General features: G+C 43.3%; 1 protein-coding gene and 1 pseudogene across 2 annotated transcripts in view; one reads left to right on the top strand and one right to left on the bottom strand.

Annotated features, from left to right (window-relative positions):
* Positions 1-21,449, top strand: part of PLPP3 (phospholipid phosphatase 3) — a 148,537-nt gene that overhangs the window by 102,836 nt on the left and 24,252 nt on the right. For both annotated transcript variants that reach the window (XM_025380806.1, XM_025380800.1), the window contains 3 exons: positions 2,564-2,721; positions 15,450-15,727; positions 16,124-16,181. In XM_025380806.1, the coding sequence (XP_025236591.1) occupies positions 2,564-2,721; positions 15,450-15,727; positions 16,124-16,181 (494 nt within the window). The remainder of the gene's footprint in view (positions 1-2,563; positions 2,722-15,449; positions 15,728-16,123; positions 16,182-21,449) is intronic.
* Positions 755-1,214, bottom strand: LOC112621402 (annotated as a pseudogene).

The following is a 21,449-nucleotide window of genomic DNA, read 5'->3' as shown; positions in this document are numbered from 1 at the left end:
CCCTCTCCTCCATTGCAGAGACAAAGTTTTAAAACCTAATGGCTATTGCCTGTCAGGGCCCCTCTGTGTTTACTTTGAGAAGGTCAGGCACAATACTGTGGTGTGTTGCTGTTCTTTCTTTTCAAAGCACCAGTATGAATTTGATAAAGTAAATTGTTGTTCTAGCAGGAAGCAGTTAGGGGTCACAAAATAAATAGCCATAGAATTCAAATAAATCCAAAGAATAAAACCAAATAAATCCATGTGTGTATGCACAGTGATACATAAATACACTTTTTAGAAAGTGAGCATTTTTATCACTGCCGGTCTGAACCAAAGTAATTGAAAAATTGTGGAGTTCATGGTACTTTTTTTTTTAGAGGTGGTCTGGGACATTAACCAACATGACATGAATTTAATTCTTTTTGAAAAACATGAAAAATGGGATTTTATCTTTTAAACAACTGTTTATGTTGGGATTTTTCAGCTAATGAAATTCACATTTGGATGAAATCAATTTGCAAAGTTAAATTAGGGATTTCAGCATTTGGAGGTGGACTAAGAGATCCTGAATGAGCTCAGTATTCTCTCTGAGTCTCTGTTCCCTCCACTTGAAGGTGGATGATAGTGCTTAAATAATACTTCAATGCAAAAATGGATATAAAGAACCCAACACATTGTGAGTGTGCATTCAATAGTGACTGTATTCGCCACTGTTTTGTTTTGTTTTTTACAGTCCAGAAGTCTTTTATTTATTTTATTTTTTTAACACCTACTATGCCATGAATTCATAGGGAATATGTTCCAGCAGCAGGCTCCTTCCCATTGGTTCTCACAAAGTGTGCTTCTCTCGGTAGAGCAGGCTGGCGCTTCAGTTGAACTCTTTGGCTTCTTTCTTTTTCTGATCATTTTCCTTCATGTTTTTTAGGAAATGCTTGGAGTGCTTAATGTGCTCAGTAGGCACATTAATTCTCTTGGCAATAATCTTGCCCTTAACTTGTTTGTTTACAACAATGCCAACGGCATGCTAGGGAATGCTGCAGACTCTTCTAGTTTAGCCATGGTAACACTTGTGGGGCATTCTTTTTAGAACAGTACCCATTCCCTTAGATGTCTACAACATTGCCTTTATCACAGATTTTCATATACATGGCCAAAGAAACAACTCCATATTTTCTAAAAGGCCTAGAGAACATCTGTTGGGTGCCTCTCCTCTTTCCCTTTGTGTTCGTCATTTTGGTGAATTACTGGAAGATGGCAGTTCCGGCTGAAAGGCCACCGTGTTTCTGGTAGTCTTCCCTAGTTCCAAGATTTGTAAAAGAGCTAGTCATTTTACTTTGCGAAGTGTCATTGGAGCTTGGTATTGCAGTTAGGTAGTTTGGGAGGAAGAGGTATTTTGGTCCAAGAAAATAGCATGAATCCTCAGTCTCTGTGTACTGGTTTCTTGGAGGCTTACTGAAGAGGAGCAGCAGAGCATGAAGCTGGAGAGATGTCCAGGTCATGGGAACTCCTAAAGTCATACTTAGAAGCTTTATTTCACCCTGTGTCGTAGGGCGCCGTTGAAGAGGCTTTAGCAAGGCTTTGACATGCTCATGGTCCAAGCCCTTCAGGAAGCAAACTGGTGGCTATCTGTAGAAGGGAATGGGGGCCATGAGCCTGATTAGGAGGCTCTTGTAGCATCCAAACGAGAGTTATCATGGGCCTTTGCTTTTTGAGTCAGGGTTTTGAGGGACTTTTCTTGGCAGGTGATGGAATCCATTTGTCATGACCTTTGAGAGAATAGTCTGAACTGGTCACTGATAACCAGCAGCAGCTGCAAGAGCCACTTGGTGTTCCTGGGTGCCCTGGGCCCTCTATCCAGGTCTGCAGGCAGCAGGGCCAAGCTCAGCTCTGCTCGCTCTTATTGGTAGTTCTTTGAACAGTGAAAGAAAAGCCTGGGAAAATGGCATTCATGAAGCAGCTACTTTGTGCCAGGCACTGTGCTAGAGGTTGTGTGTGCATTGATCTCCTTTAGTCATCACCACAAGTCATTTTACTGTGGGAAAAAACTGGGACTCAGGGAAATGGAGTGGGAACTAGAGGTCAAATCACTTAAGAAGTGGTGGATCTGGGGTTCACATCCAGATTTTTTGACTCCAAGGCCTTCACTAGCCCATGCAGCACAGTCTTAGTGAACTTCTCAAAGGGGAAGTGGTTAAGAGCTAAGAAATGAATGCCCTTGGAGGCATAAATCATTAGATTTGGGGCTATATTAGTAAATGTTACGATTTGGGCTTTAATTTTAGCAGGGTATCGTAGAACTGTGGGAAAAGCCCTGCTTTGGCTCTTTCACTGCCTACCTCCAAGCGCCTGGGGAAGAGAAGAGGATAATGCCTCTCTCCTCATAGGGGTTGTGGAAAGGAGGAACGGCGATGTGCATAGCAAAAGCTCTCTCTAGGCTGTAGATCTCTACAAATGGAAGGAAAGATTAGCACTCTCAGTGATATTTGGGATGGTCTTTGCTTGAGGTTCCTCTTTGGCACTGATGTTTTCCCCTTCCTTTTTTTTTCTCTCCTGGTATATGCTGTGGTTCCACCTGGACCAGCGGGCCTCCCCTTCCTTATCATCGAGACAAGCACCATCAAGCCTTACCACCGAGGGTTTTACTGCAATGATGAGAGCATCAAGTACCCACTGAAAACTGGTGAGACAATAAATGATGCTGTGCTCTGCGCCGTGGGGATCGTCATTGCCATCCTCGCGGTAAGTGTCCAGACTCTGCTGTGGTGGATCCTGTCTGACTTCTCCCTGTGTTGTCATATTACAGAATGTCTGAGCCAACAGAGATTTATACCAAGTAGAAGCCAACTTTCTCTGGCCTGTATTTAGCCAAGAAGCAAGGTAGTTAATCCTAAGAACAGTAAATGTAAAATAAGTGCTATCACCCCCATTATACAGATGTGAGAGTTAAGTGACATACTCAAAGTCTACAGCTACAGAAAATTTGGGTTCATCCTGTGCCCGGCTGATTTCAAAGAGACTTACAGTTCAGGAAGGCTAACCTGTCCAAATGAACTGCTCAAGGGGATAGGCAGTTAGCTTATCTTGCCTACTCTGGATCAAATGTAAGCTGCTGATGTTACGGGTACCACATTTCATGTAGTTTTCTTTTGACTTGCCTACTCTGGAGGTTGGCTGTAAACTTTGAGACCCCTCTTTGTTTTTTAATAACATCGTAAACCAGGCACACAATCAACAGCTTGAATTTGGGGAGGGGGAAGGGAGGCTAGTAGAATTCTTTCCAGCCTTTAAAAGAAAAACAGTTCGTTTGGCAACTGTAGTAGTTTCTTAAAGGTGGACTAAGGATCTTTGTGTTCAAAAACTGAAAAATGAAAGGTCTAGTTTTCCCATGTGCTCCAAATTGACAGTTGTGGGTTTCAGTTTCTAGGAAGAATGGCTTTCCCTGAAAAAGGTGTTTGTCAGGGAAGGCAAATAATTGCACAGTATCATGTACTGAGGTTTGAACAGGTGTTTTTGAAAGTTAGAGGATCAGTTAATTGAACACTTCAAAGGAGCCCACTATACCCAAGAGTGTGGTGAGATAAGAAAAAGCACAGGGACAGGAATGTCACATGCTCGTCACTCTCTGTGGCATTATTCCCAGCTTGCCTAGTGGGCTGCTCCCAGGCACAGGGCAGTGGAAAGAGACACTCCTCAGAGCCTTTCCTAGCTATGTGAATTAGGTGGATCTTTGATTTCTTTAACCCTCAATTTCCTCATCTGTAAAACGAGATTGCTGTTTGGATTCCCTCAAAGGGATCGCTGTGAGAATCAAATGAATGCCATAAGACCTGGAATTGCACTTTGCAGCAGTGGGCTCACTGGAACGTTCAGAGTCTTTTAGTTGGAAATGGTTCTGGTTTTCTCACCCGGCCCCAGGATGGGCAATGGAAAATGCTAAAGTAGCTTCTTTAGAGTTCATGTGTCTCCTCCCATCTTTCTTCCCCCAAGCAGAGCTTCAGGTCAGCAGCTCTTCGCTTGCTGCTTGCCAAGGCCTGTCTCTTTCTCCTTAAGGGATGTCACCTTTTCTTAGAAAAAATGTGTTTTTGAGAGCTTCACTGTGGCTTGCCCTTTCCTTGTGTCATGTTGATATTTTAATTACAATGTTTCCTGACCTCCCAGGTTTTCTTGAAACAGTCATGTGCTGTGGCCTCGCTATACAATGAGCAACAGCATTGCTTCCCCAACCCATACAATGGCAGCAAAATGGATTAGATAGTGCTTTCCTATAGTTCCAGAGAAACATAAGCCAAGAAATTACTACAATAATTGTTATCTCTTGTCCAGTGCAACTGTATATGGGAGATACACTTGAACAATGTGGTTGCATTTCACCCTTGAAGAAACCCCAAGAGCTAGGTATTCTTGTGGTTTTCAGTTTAGCACAGGGTTAAAGGCACATGCCCTGGTTCAGACCTGAACCCCTCTGCTGTGGACCATGTGGCAAATTACCTTTATGGCGCCCTGCCTCGGAAATACATCTGTTACGTGGAGATACTATGGCTACTTACTAAGGTTTTGATAATTAAATGAGCTAATGTATATAAAGTAATTCAGTGCTTGGCACATACGGTATGCCCAGTAAATGTTAACTATTTTTATTCTAAATGAGTAAACAGAGTCAAAAAATGGTGAAGTGACAGCCAAACATTATATCTGGCAAAAATATAGTAAGGAGGCCGGGCGTGGTGGCTCAAGCCTGTAATCCCAGCACTTTGGGAGGCCGAGAGGGGTGGATCACAAGGTCAGATAGAGACCATCCTGGCTAACACGGTGAAACCCCGTCTCTACTAAAAAAATACAAAAAACTAGCCTGGCGTGGTGGTGGGTGCCTGTAGCCCCAGCTACTTGGGAGGCTGAGGCAGGAGAATGGCATGAACCCGGGAGGCGGAGCTTGCAGTGAGCTGAGATCCGGCCACTGCACTCCAGCCTGGGCGACAGAGCGAGACTCCATCTCAAAAAAAAAAAAAAAAAAAGTAAGGAAAGGAACCCCAGCCTTAGCTACACATCCCCCACTCTTTTCTTATAGTGATTTAATTAGAACCCAGGTCTCTTGACTCTCACTCCTCTTTGCAATAGGACTTTCTTACCTCTTGGTCCAATGGCTGTGGCACTTTAGCTGGAGGCACATGTGAGTTGGGGGGTCCTAATGAAGCCTACTAGCCTGCTTACCTGTCATAACTATCAAGGGTACTCACAGAAAAAGGTAAAAGCAAAGACCTCAGAGGCGGAGGGAATAATTCACTTTTGTATTCTCAGTTCTGGAAAAGCTCTAGAGTTTAAATTTAACAACAACAACGATGCTGATGACACAGTTCCCACTTTCCCAGCTGGCCCCATCCAGAACCCAGTTCTGATTAGAGGGCAGGAGTGACAGTCGTGGAGGCTGGAGGGGCCCAGAGCTGGAAATTGAACCATCATCCTGCTGCTTGCTGTCCTGAGCCTTCTGCTGAATGTCAGGTTTGTTTAAAACAGCAAGAGAGGACTTGACTGATTCGGATGCCCCTGCTCCCATTTGGATGGTCTCCACAACAAAGGAATGGAATGGCAGTGGAGGAGACCAGTGTGGTTTAGAGATGCAAATCATCAGGCGTTATGGAGAAAGCAGACACCTTTCAATGGCAGGAGATATGGAAAAACCTAGTTATGTTGACCTCTTTTTCAGATGTATCTCAGATTCTGGAATTATAGCATAATAGGAATTCCTTCCAAATCCACAAAGCAATGGTTCCTATCCCTGCCTTGCAAAGGCTTAATGACTCTAGCAGCAGTAAGACTAGGAGCAAACAGTAAAATATCATCTCCTATCTCTCAGTTTTGTCTTGCACTGTATTACAAAGAGTATCATGGGCAAAAATTTTAAATGGGAAGAAATGCTAAGTATTCATTTTAAATATACATGGGCTCAGTGCTTGCCTCACTCAGACCCTAAAAGGGGTTTATACAGAGTCTTAATATCTGATAATTGATGTATGGTTGAGTCATAGATGAATCCCCTCTCTCCCTAGCCATAAAAATGCTACCCCACTTGAATCTGACTTCTGTAATAATATTCCTAACTAGAGAAAAAGTCAAACTTAGGCATCATCTGACTTAGGTTCATGTCCCAACTTCCGTGCTTACTCATTCTGTGACTTGTCCTTCAACCTCAGGAGAGCCATTGAACCCCTTGGAGCTATACTTTGCTTCTCTATAAATTGGTCACAATAGTTCACCAATGCTATAGGCTTGTTTTGGTTGTCAAATCATGTGATATTATGTGTGTGATAAGTGAGAATCATCCTTCATATTTCTGTAGTGTTGTACAGTTTACAGCATGGCTTTTATGTGCACGCTCTTCTTTGCGCCTGGTAGTAATCCTGGGAGGTTGATTCGTACAGCTAAGTCAACCGGGGCTCAAGGATATTAAGTGAGTCTCTCATAACTAAGTAGTGGCATGGCCAGACCAGGAGTCCTCTGATTCCTGCTGCTGTCTTCTGCAGCCTACCCTCCTTCCACAAGTACTTATCAAGTGCCTATGATGTGTCAGGTGCTGGGGACACAGTGGTGAACCTCAGCCCAACCAGCTGCATGTTATCTCTGGTCATGAAATTCAGCAGCTACCCCATCTCGAACAGCGAATAACACATTTAATACATACTGTCATAGGCCGAGTGCAGTGGCTCATGCCTGTAATCCCAGCACTCTGGGAGACCAAGGTAGGTGGATCACTTGAAGTCAGGAGTCTGAGACCAGTCTGGTCAACATGGTGAAACTCGGTCTCTACTAAAAGTTTCAAAATTAGCTGGGCTTCATGGCACGTGCCTGTAGTTCCAGCTGCTTGGGAGGCTGAGGCAGGAGAATCACTTGAATCCAGGAGGTGGATGTTGCAGTGAGCCGAGATCTCGCTTGGGCAACAGGACGAGACTCCATATCAAAAAAAAAAAAAAAGGGCTACATAATAGGTTGCTGGAAGACAGGGGCCAGGTCTTTTCCTCTGGGCACATGGTAGGTACTTAATAAACACCAGGCAGACATTTCTCCAGGAAGCATTCCTTAGCTGTCTCCTCTCCTACCTTCCAAACGTCACAGAGAACCCTGGGCTTACCTCTGTGGCTGCAGTCACTGTGCTGATTCTCATGTCTGTTTACTTGTCTATTTCTTGGCTATCCTGTTAGCTGCATGGGGGAGCAACAGATCTGATTTCATTTGGTATTGCTAGTGTAAGACGTAGACCTTGGTGCTCAATATATGCTTGTGAAAAATCACTGAAGAAGTCATAAACGGGGGGCAGAAAGTCAAAAGCATTAGGTCAAAAGATATCAGAGGATTTACGGAGCAGGGAAAAATGTCCTGTTTTCTTCCTTAAAATCTCAACTATGCTCCAGGAGGCACACGGGAACACACTCTGTACCACATGCAAATTTCTTGCTGGAGAGACAAGAAGAAGAGCTTAGTACCTGCAAGACTTGTTTATTCAGTATCAGGCTTCAGTTTGCCCACATCTGGACTTCATTAGTTCCTCCCCACCCCTCCATCTCCCTTTATCTGCAAGAGCCCTGCCAAGAAAACAAGGTTCCCCAACATTGCCTCCTCATTAAAGGCTAGTCGAATTTTCAACTCTGAAAAATGTGCAGTTGTGCTGGCCCAGTGGTGCGTTAGTGGGAGACCCAGTCCCCCAGTTTACAATCCTCTACATCTGTGCAATTACCAAGACCACCAACAGAGAGAGGCCACATTAATCCTTCAACTGTGTTGTCCCCTGATCAGATGGCTACGGAGTTCTTCTGAGACCTTCTTATCCCTGGGGGAACAGTGGGAGGGGGCATCTATTTGTGATTTAACGAACCCAGGCATGGAGATTGCACTAAATTTTCATTTGTTCCCTTTCTCCACCACCCGCACTCACTCTCATGTCCTGCAAGAAGTGAGAACAGCAGCAATTCTTCCTTAGTTAGGTACAGCTCTTAGGGATTCATGACTATTTGAAAAACTAATACGAAGGTGATGATATTCTCCATTTGAAGTGATAATGCTTAGGAGGCCGAGAAATACTTTCTGTGAGGGGCAGTGTGTGTTGGGGATGGGGTGGAGAATCAGATAACATTTATGAGCTATTTAATGGACCGGAAACTCATGTCTTATCTTAAATCCTCTTCAACAGCTGTGTGAGGTTGCTATTATTTACCGCATTTGACAAATGAGGGAGGACACTGAGGCTTATAAGGGTGAAGTGACTAGCCCGAGGTTACTCTGCTTAGTGAATGGGGGAACACGAATTAAAACCTAAGTCTGTTTGGCTTTCAAGCCTAAGTGCTTTAACAGATGCTAATGACGGCCCACTCTGGTCAGTGCTAAGTAGAGTGCTCTTTATTTAGTTAGCTATAAAAGCTTTTAGTTACTGGGCTTGGAGAGCTAAATGTATGGAGGAAGATAAAACATCTAGAACACTGGGCAGATGACTGCTTAAGATTGACAGTGTGCATCAGTGGTTTGTAGAGATGGTGATCACCTGTTGTGTGTAGGTAGGTACCGGGTGATACCTCCCTTAAAACAAGCAGGCTTTGTGATAGGCACCTTGGCCTATAAGCTGATGTGTAAAATACAAATCTTGCCTTTGGATCTTACGGTTTAAAGGGAATTCAAGGCAAGTATAAGACTGACTATAGGATTAGACCCTCAAGGAAAGGAAAGAATTAGTCCGAAAATAAGAAGAGGAGAGTTGGGGCAGTGCATGGTGGTGGCTGCTAGGGAGGGGAGAGCTTCAAGGACAAAACGTGTCAAATGCTGCAGATTGTCTGAGGTCTAAATAAAGTGCTATGGAAGTTCAGATGAAGAGCACTTAAGGCTAAGGCTTATGCCAAGACTTCATCGTCATCATCATCATTCACCGAGCACTCGTCCCATATAATTTTCACCACAACCCTGCTTTTGATACTGTCATCATCTTCATTTTTAGAGATGAGGAAACTGAGACTTAGAGAGAGCTCAGTTGTACAAGACTTAAGTCAAAGAGCCAAACTCTATCCCAGGACACTGGTTGGCACTTGAGCTCTACTTTAAGGCATAAGTGGGATTTTCGTCAGAGAACCTGACCTGGGCAGAAGGCGTTGCTTCAGCAATGTTAGAGACTTCAAAACAATGAAGTGTTTTCAGGGAATGTAGAGCAGACCTGTTTGGCTGAATGAATGGAATATAAGGGAGTAGATAAGGTTACAGTAGAAAAAGAAGATTGTGGCAAGATTGTGAAGATCCTTGAATGTTGAGGAATTTTTACTCTGGCTAATTGGCTAGAGGTTGATGAGAGTATTTTAAGTGAGCTTGGTCAATTTTCTAATCAAGGTAAGGATGAGGCCTGAACCACAGTGGTGGCCATGCAAGGGGAATAGAGAGAAAAAGACAGATGCAAGAGACCTTGCAAAAGCCAGATGGACAAAGGGATGAGAGAGAGGAAGGAGTCTAAGATTGCACATCTTTGTCAGTCATATGCTTGGTGGCACCTTGAGCAGAAATAGAGGGAAGAGAAGTGAAGTTTGGGACAGGAGTGGGAATGGGTGTGACTTTAGACTTGGTTAATTTGAAATGCTAATAACATCTCTAGTTGGGAAGAGTTAGCAGAAGACTGGAATTGGGCCAATTAGGGGAAAAGGGTAGGCTGAAACTAGAGAGAGAGAGAGAGATGGCCTTTTGAAGGTCATCTTCACAGAGCTAATAATTGAAGCTATTGAAGCAGCTGAGATCACAGCAGAATGCCAGGAACAAAGTCCTAGGGAAGACCCACATTTATTTAGAAGTAGTAACAAAAGCATGCTGGTGTGATATTAAGGAAGCCTAGAACATTCAAGGTAAAAAAAAGAGTAAGAGGTTTCAGTAGGCAATGCTGCAGAAAGAACAGCCAGGAGATTCTTGCCTGGACTGGCAGAGTTGGGCAGTCAGGAGGCCCATGACTCTTGAGTCCCTGACTTTTGGGAAAATAATGATGCTTTATGCTTCAGACTCTCTTCTTCATGAGACTTACAGGCACAGGGCAGCCACTGCTAATTTCAACCATAAATAGCTTCTGTAGCCCCTCTCTGGCCTCTTTGCTGTCTTTATTCTAGATATTGGAGTTGTGACTTACCCATAAAACCCAGAAATTACACTGGTATCTTTGGACAGATCTCTGTCTTCATTACCTTTCCCAGATGGTGAGGCACTGATCTCCTGAAAAAGGCTGAAGATGGTAACCAAGTGACAGAAGAATCAGAGAATAAATTTCTAATCAACTATTTCTAGTTACTTAAGATGCCTCACTTTATTGCCGTAGATGGAGCAATCAGCTCCAGAGAAAATACAGCCATACATCTGTCTCCATCCTTAGAAACAGGACCCAGATACATTATATTTTTCCTTTCCTTTGGGACTGAGAACTAAAGTGAGAGATGTTATTCTCCCTTCATGATTCTCCATCATCAATGGTTTGTTGAATTAATCTTTTCTGGGCGAAAGAAGTTCATCAATTCATGTAACCGAGATGTAAAAGAACAACTTGACCCTCTGTGGCTACCAGGAACTTAGAGGTGCAGGTGCCTTTCAAGATGGCAGGCGCTTAGTGGGCGTTCTGTGAACATCTGTCTCTCTGGAGACATACATGTTACCACCTAGTAGGACTTCTAAGAGAAGGCCAACTCGATGTCATTGGGATCAGCACAGGAATTAGAATGAAGAAGTTCCACCTTCAGTGATGGTCTTCCTGCTGTCTCATTTTTATCAAGAGTGATTCACTGCCCTCTCTGGCCTTCATCATACTCATTTATATAAGTGTTGGTAATAATTTAGTAATTCATATGGTGTTGTGAGAAGCAAACAGTCTAGTGGATGTGAAAGTACTTTGTAAGCTGTAAAGTACTAAGCAAATATTATTAAAGCAGATCAGAGTATAGGAAAGTTTCTCCTTCAGACTCAGCAGTGGAAGATGAGTTCTCAGTCTCTGAAAGAGAGATTGTTAGGCTGCTGTGCAAAGATATTACTTTTCTTGCGATAGTTTATAAATACAGTGGAATGTTAAAAATAACACAAAACAGTAGAGTAGGGTTGTCCCTTCTGCTCTGGGTTTAGACTTTGCTTCTGTCTTGATCAGCTGAAAAAGACATACTAGATGAAATGATCAGAAGCAATGTCATCTGTACACACATTTTCTGGTCCTACCCTGGAGGGGTGGTAGTTCCAAACTCTTCAGTTAGGTATGGTATCGTCCAAGGAGCTCTTGGAAGAGATATTCTCTACAAAACATGTTTTTTATTTGTTTGTTTGTTTGTTGTCTTCTCCAATGGAGGGAATAAAAAAGTTAACTTTTGTAGGGCTCTCCTGCTAGGTGCCAGGTGATTGACATATCACCTTATCTAATTCCCTGGCAATCCTGCCGGGTAGATATTATTAACCTTACTTTATAGATGAGGACACCTAAGCCCGGAGAGGTAAAGTCACATGCCTAAGGTAATGGACAAGATTCAGACAGGTTTTTCTGGCTACAACGTTGTTGCTTCTTTCACCACCTCATGCGCTATCATTTCCCAAAAGTCTATCCTAATTTTTCTTCATATTTCCTCTCCGTAACAGTTAAATATTTGTAAATATGTGGGCAGTTGAGGTCTTTTTCACCAGAGAAGACAGGAAGAGGAACTGTCTTGCAGTTGGAGCCAACCACTCTCCAAACTGCAGCCCTTCTCAGGCAAGGACTGATCCCTTTCTGTCCCCTTGTAGCTTAATTGCAATGCTTTCCCATTTTATTAGTTTCCAGATTCTGTGCCAAGTGCTTTAAAAGGCAGGTAGGGGAGAATTCTCTGCTTGCCTGGCAGCCTGCCATCACCCCCAGAATCTGTTGCTTGCTGTTTCAGAAAGGGATCAACATTGAAGGCATTTTTCTCCGCAGTGAAATTTACATATCAGAACCTTGCTGACTGAGGCAGAAATGAGGGCTCTGGGGGCAGGAGTCTGGGAGTGGGGACTGAGTCTTCGTAGGGGGAGGGGGAGGGAAGAGCTTATTTTATTACCCAGGAATAAAAACATTGTGAGTAATGAATAAAGTCCGAAAGCAGTAAATCTGGGACTCCAGAGTTAGGTGTGTAACGTGTCGGAGAACAATTTAAGCCTTCGCCTCGTCTGTGGAGGTGAGGTATTCAGGCTGCCTTTCACAGCCCAAATTTCATTAAATAGACTTTTAAGGGTTAGGATTACAAGAAGCCAAGTCCGGCTGGTTCATAATGATGATTTATGGCTGTGTTGTCGACTCCCCGACCCTTCTATACAAGGGGATAGAGAAAATACATAATTTGTTGCTCATTCACTCTAAAATCTGTCAAGACTGCCCCAGAAGCCATGTGGTCCTGGAGTCATGTGTCTGCTAAATGGCTTCAGCCTGACCCTCTCCTTAAAAATCTGCAATTGCTCTCCTACAGTGGAAATTGGTTTTAATAACAAAATAGAAATAATAAAATTATCTCAATGTAGCCTGCTGTGGGTCTTTGAGCTTAAGTCAGAATACCTGGGCTCTACTCTTAACTCTGTCACTTACTGGCCTCAAATCCTTCAGAAAAGTCACTGTCTCCCAGAGCCTTAGTATCTCCATCCGTAGAATGGAATATCTTCTTCACAGAGAAGATTAAATGAAACTACAGTACCAAATAAATGTAAGAGATGGCTGCTGTTAACATTTTTATTAAGAATTTGAGGTACTCCAAAATGTTCTTTTCATCTGCTCGTCTTCCCATGAGTGAAGGAAACATTTTACTTTGCGATTTACTATCTGAAGACTGACACTAAAAATGGAAGTTTTAGAGATGGGACATTAGAGCTGAAAAGAATCCCTGAATTGTAGTCAAACCCTGTCTCCCTGAAAGTGACTGGAGCACAAAGGTGACTCATCTGAGATTAATCAGCAAATTCATGCAAGAGATGCTAATTTGTAGTGGAAACTCACATGTTCTTTCTCAGCATTAAACAGGAAATTGTGTTGACTGATCCTCAGGCCACACCTGCTTAGAAACAGTTCCTTAATCTGTAGCAGTGGCTGGTTCAGAGAACCAGGGAGCAATCTGAGGTCAGGGATTTTGCCTGGGGCCTTGGTTCTGCTCCCTGCTTCTGGTGTCATCTCTGAGCAAGTAACTTTCCTCTGCTATTGCTTATTACCTGTGCTTGGTTGGCAGGCTAGTGGTGGATGGTGAACATAGCCCAGGAGAGTTGAGAATAAATGTCATTGCAGTTATGAAGTCATCAATCAGTCTAGCACCCTCATTTTACAAATGCAGAAACCAGTTTATCCCAATTTCACTAAACAAGTAGGGACTTGAACCTTGGCTACTTGACTCCTAGTTCAGTGCTCTTCCTGCTGCATAAAAAATCTCCTATGATTTATAAGTAAGGAAGAATAAAAAAGAGTAAGAGAACACGATTGTGGTAATAAACATCTGGAACTTGTTTGCCTGTGAGGTTACATAGGGTAAATGTATAAACAGGTTCAAAAGGGGAATTAGATCATGAATGGTAGGAAAGAATGCTGGGCAGGGAGTCAGTGCACCTGGGTTTAATCTTTAGATGGGAGCTCATTTGGACCTAAGTTTCTTCTAAATATAATGGTCCCTTTCATTAATGACTTGCCATGCTTCTCGGAGTTTAATCTCTGCAACGTGTTATCAAAGCATTCTTGGTAATGTTGAGGGGATCCTTCCAATTTTGTAATAAGGCAACTTTGAGGACTACTGTCCTGCTCCCTTTCATTCATTTGTTCCTTCAACTGATAGTCTTTGAGCATCTATGCAGGGTCACATACTAGTTTTACTCTCTCAGGAAACGGCTATGCCAAGATGCTGGCTAAAGTGGCCTTTGACTATGTTCCTCTAATACAGAATTGTACTCAATATGATCTGGGAAAATGAAATGTAGCTCTTATATATAAAGCATTTATAAACACAGAGTCACTGTGTCAATGTTGGCAGTGATAGTAGCTGTTCTCGCTGCTGCACCTGTTTGTCCCTGGGCCCAGCTGGTGTTTCCTTCCTACATGGTCGTCCTTCCCCAGACTTTGGAGCCCTTGAGGATCTTGATCAGACCTCATGCCTTGATGCTTTCCTCCACTGTAAAAGAATATTGGGAGCCTTTGCAAAGGAGTGTCCAGATATGCCAGACTATTGCTTCCCTTGTGGTTGTGCACATGCCCTCTTCCCTCTGAAAGGGCAAGTGTAGCTCATCATCCTGCCCTGGGAGGAAGTGTGAAGGGACTTTTGTGGTGAGTGATGAGTTGACCATCACTGTCTCTGGGCTGTGGTTACAAGCAGGAAGTGCCCATGGCTGGGCTGTGGAGTTAAGACAAAGGCAGCAGGGTGTGTGGTTGTACACATCATAGGCATTTACCTTATAGAACATCAGCTGTCCCCCATCCTTAATGTAAATGATGTCACTATATCTATCTTGAGTGTCAGGATTTCATGACACATTAAAAGCAATGTCTGGCATATAATAGGTAATCTGTAATTGGTGGATTGTTTTCAGTAGTGATAAATCTCTACGCATCATATCATAGATACAGTGTGAAAATCAAGAAGGATTTGAGAAGGGTCTTCAGGATCAGAGAAGACCACACAGGCTGACTGGAGGAAATTCACAAACACTGAAGGGCATCGTACTACAAGTTTCTTAGTTTTTAGACTGGTATTCTATTCATCACACTCTGCTTCTAAAAAGTAAAAGCATCATTCTCTATGGTCTAGGTCATTTCCCATTCATGTTATCCTATTTGAACCAACAGCTGCAAAGGTGAGCAGCCTCCTTTTATGGAGCGGGAGGCCGAAGCTTGGAGGGCATAGATTATTGCTGAAGGATACCAGACTGGTGGTAGAGTCTGGATTCCCCAGGACTTAACCGTGGTATATCCACCTCTTCATACAGAAACTCTCACCATGGCCAATGTCAGCATGAGGCTGAGGCCCTTACTAGAGTCAGGTCATTGTCTGTGATCCTTAACCCCAAATCCCAGAATCCCGAGATTTGCTCAGACCCTGTGACATCATAGCTACCCTTAACCTTGTCCTTGATTCTTCATTTAGTATTTCTTTTCTATAGTTAAGTTCTTGTCTCTCCCTTAAAAAAAAAAAAAATATATATATATATAGATAGATAGATAGATAGATATACACACACACATACATATATGCATATAAATATATTATAAATATATTTGTATATTTTTGTTGTTACAAAGGTATTACATGGTCATGTAGGGCTTAAAACACCCAACTCTATTAGCGCTTTGATCTTTCCTTCTGTACATATTTGTGTCTGTATATTTCATAACTAGAAAATTAGGACACTCCTTTGCAAATATTGAATATTCTCTTATGTTGTTAAATATCCTTTACAGCATCAATGTTAATGATGAATCTTGATACCACCTAATTCCCCTATTGGATTCCTTTCAGATCATCACGGGGGAATTCTACCGGATCTATTACCTGAAGAAGTCGCGGTCGACGATTCAGAACCCCTACGTGGCAGCACTCTATAAGCAAGTGGGCTGCTTTCTTTTTGGCTGTGCCATCAGCCAGTCTTTCACAGACATTGCCAAAGTGTCCATAGGGCGCCTGCGTCCTCACTTCTTGAGTGTCTGCAACCCTGATTTCAGCCAGATCAACTGCTCTGAAGGCTACATTCAGAACTACAGATGCAGAGGTGATGATAGCAAAGTCCAGGAAGCCAGGTGAGACACCACTTCCCCATGGCCAGAGCCTGGACCCCTTTGATACAGTGCAGTTCAGTGAGCACTTACTACCTGGTCCCTAGTTTAGATGAGTGAATAAGGCATAGTTCCTATTCTTGAGGAACTCATAGTCAGATGACTGAGACAGATATGTAAGTCAATACTTCCAATATAGCATTGGTAAGTACATTCATTTATTCATTCTTTTGTTTATTCATGCATTCATGGGTGCCTGCTATGTTCCAGGCGTGGGTCCAAAGCACTGTGAAGGATGCAAAAGTGAACAGGACATAGTGCCTACTCTCAAGGTTACAGTCTGGGGAGGGAAGACAGACAGACAAGTGTGTATCAGGGATGTGAATACGGCTGTTTCATGGCCCTCTCTTGCTCTTACAGGAAGTCCTTCTTCTCTGGCCATGCCTCCTTCTCCATGTACACTATGCTGTATTTGGTGGTAAGTACCCACCCTTTGATCTGAGTAGTGCTCAGTTCCAGCTTCCATCCCTTCTGATATTATAGCCCTCAAAATAGTTAGGAGCATGACATCACTGTGAAATCCTTGAAAAAGAGGTTAGCTAGAAAAGTTAGGTTTTCTGAGCTCTGCCACTGCCTTAGCAGAAGTTATTTTACTTTCCAGTTTTTCCCCCCGTTTTTCAAATAAAAGTCGTATTTGCCATAGCTGCTTGATAAGCATTGTGGACGCATTTTGAAATTTTAAAGCGATAAAGACACTTGTATTAGGTTGGTGCAAGAGTAATTGAGGTTTTTGCCATTACAAAAACCCCTGGACTATATTACTTAAATGGCAAAAACCAATTACTCTTGCACCAACCTAAATATAACATTTTAGGGTACAAGCACTGTTTCTGAAAATCTGTTGCGGGAAAAGATTGCTAAGTAAGGCTCAGAGAATTAAAGTGAACTGCCAAAATGTACATAAACACCAGGACTGTTGCTAAAGCCCAAACCTTCTGATAAATTTTTTTGCAACGTTCACCATGTCAGTCCTCCGTATTCTACGGATGGAAGGGCTTTAAGGATTATCATTACCTAAGTATTTAGAATAATTTTGAGTTTTGCAAAATACTTCTGCTCCATGAGGACGCATGACTTCATAACAACACTGTGAAGTATAAAATCCATGCCCCATTTCTCAAATCCACAGATCAAGGCCCAGAGAGGATAAGCAGCATGTTTGAGTTCCTTCGACCAGTGGTGGAACGATGATTTGATTCTCATGTGGCTCTTCTCATGGCCATGTCGGCTCTGATTTCCTGGAGACGGTTGGGCAATGCAGGTGAAGTGCCCTGCTTGCCTCCAGCTGCCAGACAGATAGAGGGCTAGTCTGTTTTTCTTTGTCAGTTACATGTGGGTTTCCCTGCCTTTCCTCTCCCCTTGAATGAGGTCCGTGTGTGCCAAGGCACTTCCTGCTTTCAGCCGCTTTGATGGAATTCAGAGCGAGAAGGTGCTGAGAGGTCAGACATAGCTCAGAGGAGCACAAACTGTTTGAAAAAAGAACATTTTGATTTCTACTTATTTAAAAAGCATAATTAGGAATTGGGAAAAACAACAGAAAGTTTGTTTCATTTATTTATCTTTTTCCCCTAATCCTTTCCAAGTTTAGAGGCCTCTAAACTAAGCCAACTTTGGCTTCCCATTACCGAGGATGCAGAGCTGAAAGATGGGCCCCAACCTATGACAACATTAAACGTGGATGTTGTGTGTTCATGAATAACACTTCCCTCCGTTCTTCATCTTTTTGTTTTTGTTTTGCTCTTAGAAAGGAAAATTTAGCAAAGATATTTAGGTTCCTGCTCCCTGTGTATATTTTACCCAGGGCTGGAAACAATTTTAAAAATGTAATTCCGGTGTTTTATAAAAGTGCTTAGAGGAACTGGGTATGTGTTCACTTTTTTCTTATCCCTTCATTTTATTCCGAAAGAAAAATACTGGATTGTTTTGAAGCCAGCACTGTGCACTGTGGCCTTCACAGCTGCACAACAGGTGAAGATGCTGACACGCTTTGGATGCCTTCTGTGTGCCAGGCACCATATCTGCTTACTCTGTGGCATTTGCTTTTCAGTGACCTGATGAGGTGTATCTTGATTATCCTATCCAATTTGAATCTAAGAAGTTTAGTAACAAAAATTCCACTGTCAGTAAGAGGCAGAAAAGGTACTTGCAGGCCAGACTCCAACATTGTTGTATGTTCTTTTCGTTGTACTGTGCTACAAAACCCACAAACAAACAAAAACCAGACCTCTTCAGGATGAACTTAAGGAATATTTCCTTTTAACCCTAACTTAAGTTTTGCCTGAAGGAGACCTGTCTCCTTTTGCTTTGATGGTTGAGATGTCCCCTCCCTCCCGTCCCCAACTCCGATTACCTCCTTACCAGCTAGAGATCTCTATGGGGATGATGGGTGACACGTATATTTTGACTGAAGGTTTATTTGCATCCCTCAAAGGGAGGAAAAAGTTGTAGTTCTTCCATATTGCTGGAAGGAAGGAAGAGAAAGAGGGAAGGAGGAGGAAAGGAAGAGAGGAAAGGAAGAGAGAGGGAAGGAGGAGAGCCTCCTTTGGCTGGGCACGGTGGCTTATACCTGTAATCTCAGCACTTTTAAGAGGCCAAGGTGAGAGAATCCCTTGATGCCAGCAGTTTGAGACAAGTCTGGACAACATAGGGAGACCGTGTCTCTTTAAAAAAGTAAACGACAAGAAGAAGAAGGAGAGCTTCCTTAATCTATCCTGTTTTCAGCATAGTATTATATCCCCAACCTCCTACCCCACTGTGCACATACATTCTTCAGAACTTTTGTACAAACACACATTCAACACTCACAACTCACATATACAACACATATGTACACAGCTGTGTTTTTAGCTCTAAGGTTATCTTGCCCTAAAACAACCAGTGAAGATAAGGGCCAAAAAGTAAGGATGGCACTCTTTGCCAGGGCATGTGCCTATGTGATATTACAGAGAAATCCCAGCTCTTCTAACATCTGATCTACAAAACTTTCTTTTTTGTTGTTGTTGTTTTCTTTTCTTTTTTTTTTTTTGAGACAAGGTCTCATTCTGTCATCCAGAATGGAGCACAGTGGCACCGTCTTGGCTCACTGCAACCTCTGACTCCTGGACTCAGGTGATCATTCTACCTCAGCCACCTGAATAGCTGGGACCACAGGCGCATGCCACCACACCCAGCTAATTTTTGTATTTTTTTTGTAGAGATGAGGCTTTGCCATGCTGGCTGGGCTGGTTTTGAACTCCTGGGCTCAAGCGATTCAACCACCTTGGCCTCCCAAAGTGCTGGGACTACAGATGTGAGCTTCCATGCTCAGCCGATTTGCAAAACTTTCTTTTTTTTTTTTTTTTTTTTTGAGATGGAGTCTCGCTCTGTTGCCTAGGCTAGAGTGCAGTGGTGCGATCTCGGCTCGCTGCAACCTCCGCCTCCCAGATTCAAGCAATTCTCCTGCCTTAGACTCCCAAGTAGCTGGGATTACAGGCGCGTGGCACCACACCCAGCAAATTTTTGTATTTTAAATAGAGACAGGGTTTCACCATATTGGCCAGGCTGGTCTTGAACTCCTGACCTCAGGTGATCCACCCACCTTGGCCTCCCAAAGTGTTGGGATTACAGGCTTGAGCCATTAGACTTGGCTGATTTGCAAAGCTTTCTAAAGAAAGTTGACACCATTTAGGCCCAGCAGAGGTGGGAAACTCTGCTGTCAGTCCGAGAAGCCCTTAGACCCTCCCTCAGGGCTTTTATGTTGGGCTTCAGGAAGTGCTGGAGTTGGGCAAATAGACTGGCCTCCCCGGTGCACCCTGTGCTGTTTTTTTGTTCATGCAGCCTGTGATTCATAGCTTCCCTGGGGTGTTGGGGAGAATCACATTTGAGTCAGCCAGGTTCAGCATTGACAGCTTTTGTCTTTAGAATCAAGCAGATGTGGAATCAAATCTGGCTGCATCCCTGACTAACTCTGAAGCCATGAGTGGGTTACATAGCTTTAGAGCCTCAGCGTACTCATCTGTAAAGTGGAAGTGATCTTGTCTATTTTGCAGAGTTGTTGCCACTTTTCCTCTCTGGACCCCACTTTCCCCATCTGTCAGATGAAAGAGTGGGATGAGATGGCCTGTCTGTTTATCTCTCAATCACTATGGCTCTATTTGAAAAAAGTTTGAACTGCCCTAAGTGCTAAAAAGGAAGATGGGGAGCCATCAAGACAAACTTATGCCTACATTACCATTGAGTTCAGAGAATAGCAGACCGGAAGCACCAGCCAGCTCCACTCCAGGCCTTTCAGCAGCAGCCACTTCTAGAGCTTCCATAACTTTAAGAGCACTTCATGTTAGGTCAATGAATAAATTTTGCCAAATGATGAGCTTGGAAAAACCATGCCCCAAACACCAAATTATCTCTGCACACAGAAGCTTAAGGGTGAGGTTAAGGCTTGTTAGAGATTAATGCAAGTTCTAATTTAAAACACACACACACACACACACACACAAACCCACAGCATATATAAACCTAAAGTATGCTTTATACCTCTGAGCCCTGGCCTGAACCCCAGAGGACCACATCTGGATTGACCCTGCACCTCCATGGTTGGAGATTGAGGATGACATACTATCTGGATAAAAAACACCAGGGCAGACACCAATTCATGTAGCACACCTGGTGTCTGCTCTGTTGTGCTGGGTCCTGCCCTTAAGGAACTCACCTGTGCATCCAACATTCAGCATTTGGTACATGCTTAGTGAGGGACTATGATGCACCTAGCACCAGGCTAGGAGTTGGGAATGGGGAGATGGTTACCGCCCTTGTATAATTTAGTCTAAAGAAACAGTACACAATGATAATAGTCTGATACATTGTCCCTCGGGGCAAGGGGATGCGTAGGTTATATTATGGACTCTCAGAATTGTGACCCCTAGGCTAACCTGGAGCAGAGAGTGGCAGTAGAGGTAGTTAGTCACATGAAGATAGAGGAGACTGGAAGAACTACGTGTGTGAAGGTGAAAAGGAGGAGGTGATTTGGAGAACTGCAGGTATTCAGTTCAGTACAGCTTGGATGGCTGCTAGGAACCAGGGAATGGAGGGCACGCTTGAGAGTGGAAAATACCTTTGGAATCAGTCCCAGCTCCTCATTTTGCAGGTGCATTAGGCAGCCACTTTGTGTCAAGGCCTTTCCTTAGCTGCTGTTCTCCCCTCACCCCACCCTGAAATCTGCACCTTGCCCCCTCCCCTTCTTTAGAAGCCTTTCCTGACTATCCTGTTTAAAATGACAACCCCCTCCTCTGATACTGTTCTCCCCATGCCCCTTTGCAGCCTTACTTCTCATCATCTGACATACTACATTTTTACTTGCTTGTTTGTTTCTTCCAACTAAATTATAAATTCTGGCTGGATGCAGTGGTTCATGCCTATAATCCCAGCACTTTAGGAGGCCAAGGCAGAATTGCTTGAGCCCAGGAGTTCAGGATCAGCCTGGGCAACATAATGAGACCCTGTCTATATAGATAAAAAAAAAATATTAAAAAAGATTGTAAATTCCCCGGGGGAGAGATTTTTTGGTCTCTTGATTCACTACTATATCCTACTTCCCAGAACAATGCCTGATACCTAGTAAGTGTGCAATAAATATTTGATGAATGAATGAATTTCAGGTCTCCTGACACTCTCGGGCCACACTCCTTTCCATTCCAATCAGAACTTTTTT

This window comes from Theropithecus gelada, chromosome 1 (genome assembly GCF_003255815.1).
Source record: "Theropithecus gelada isolate Dixy chromosome 1, Tgel_1.0, whole genome shotgun sequence".
Taxonomy (NCBI): domain Eukaryota; kingdom Metazoa; phylum Chordata; class Mammalia; order Primates; family Cercopithecidae; genus Theropithecus; species Theropithecus gelada.
This window is presented reverse-complemented; position numbering and strand designations above follow the sequence as displayed.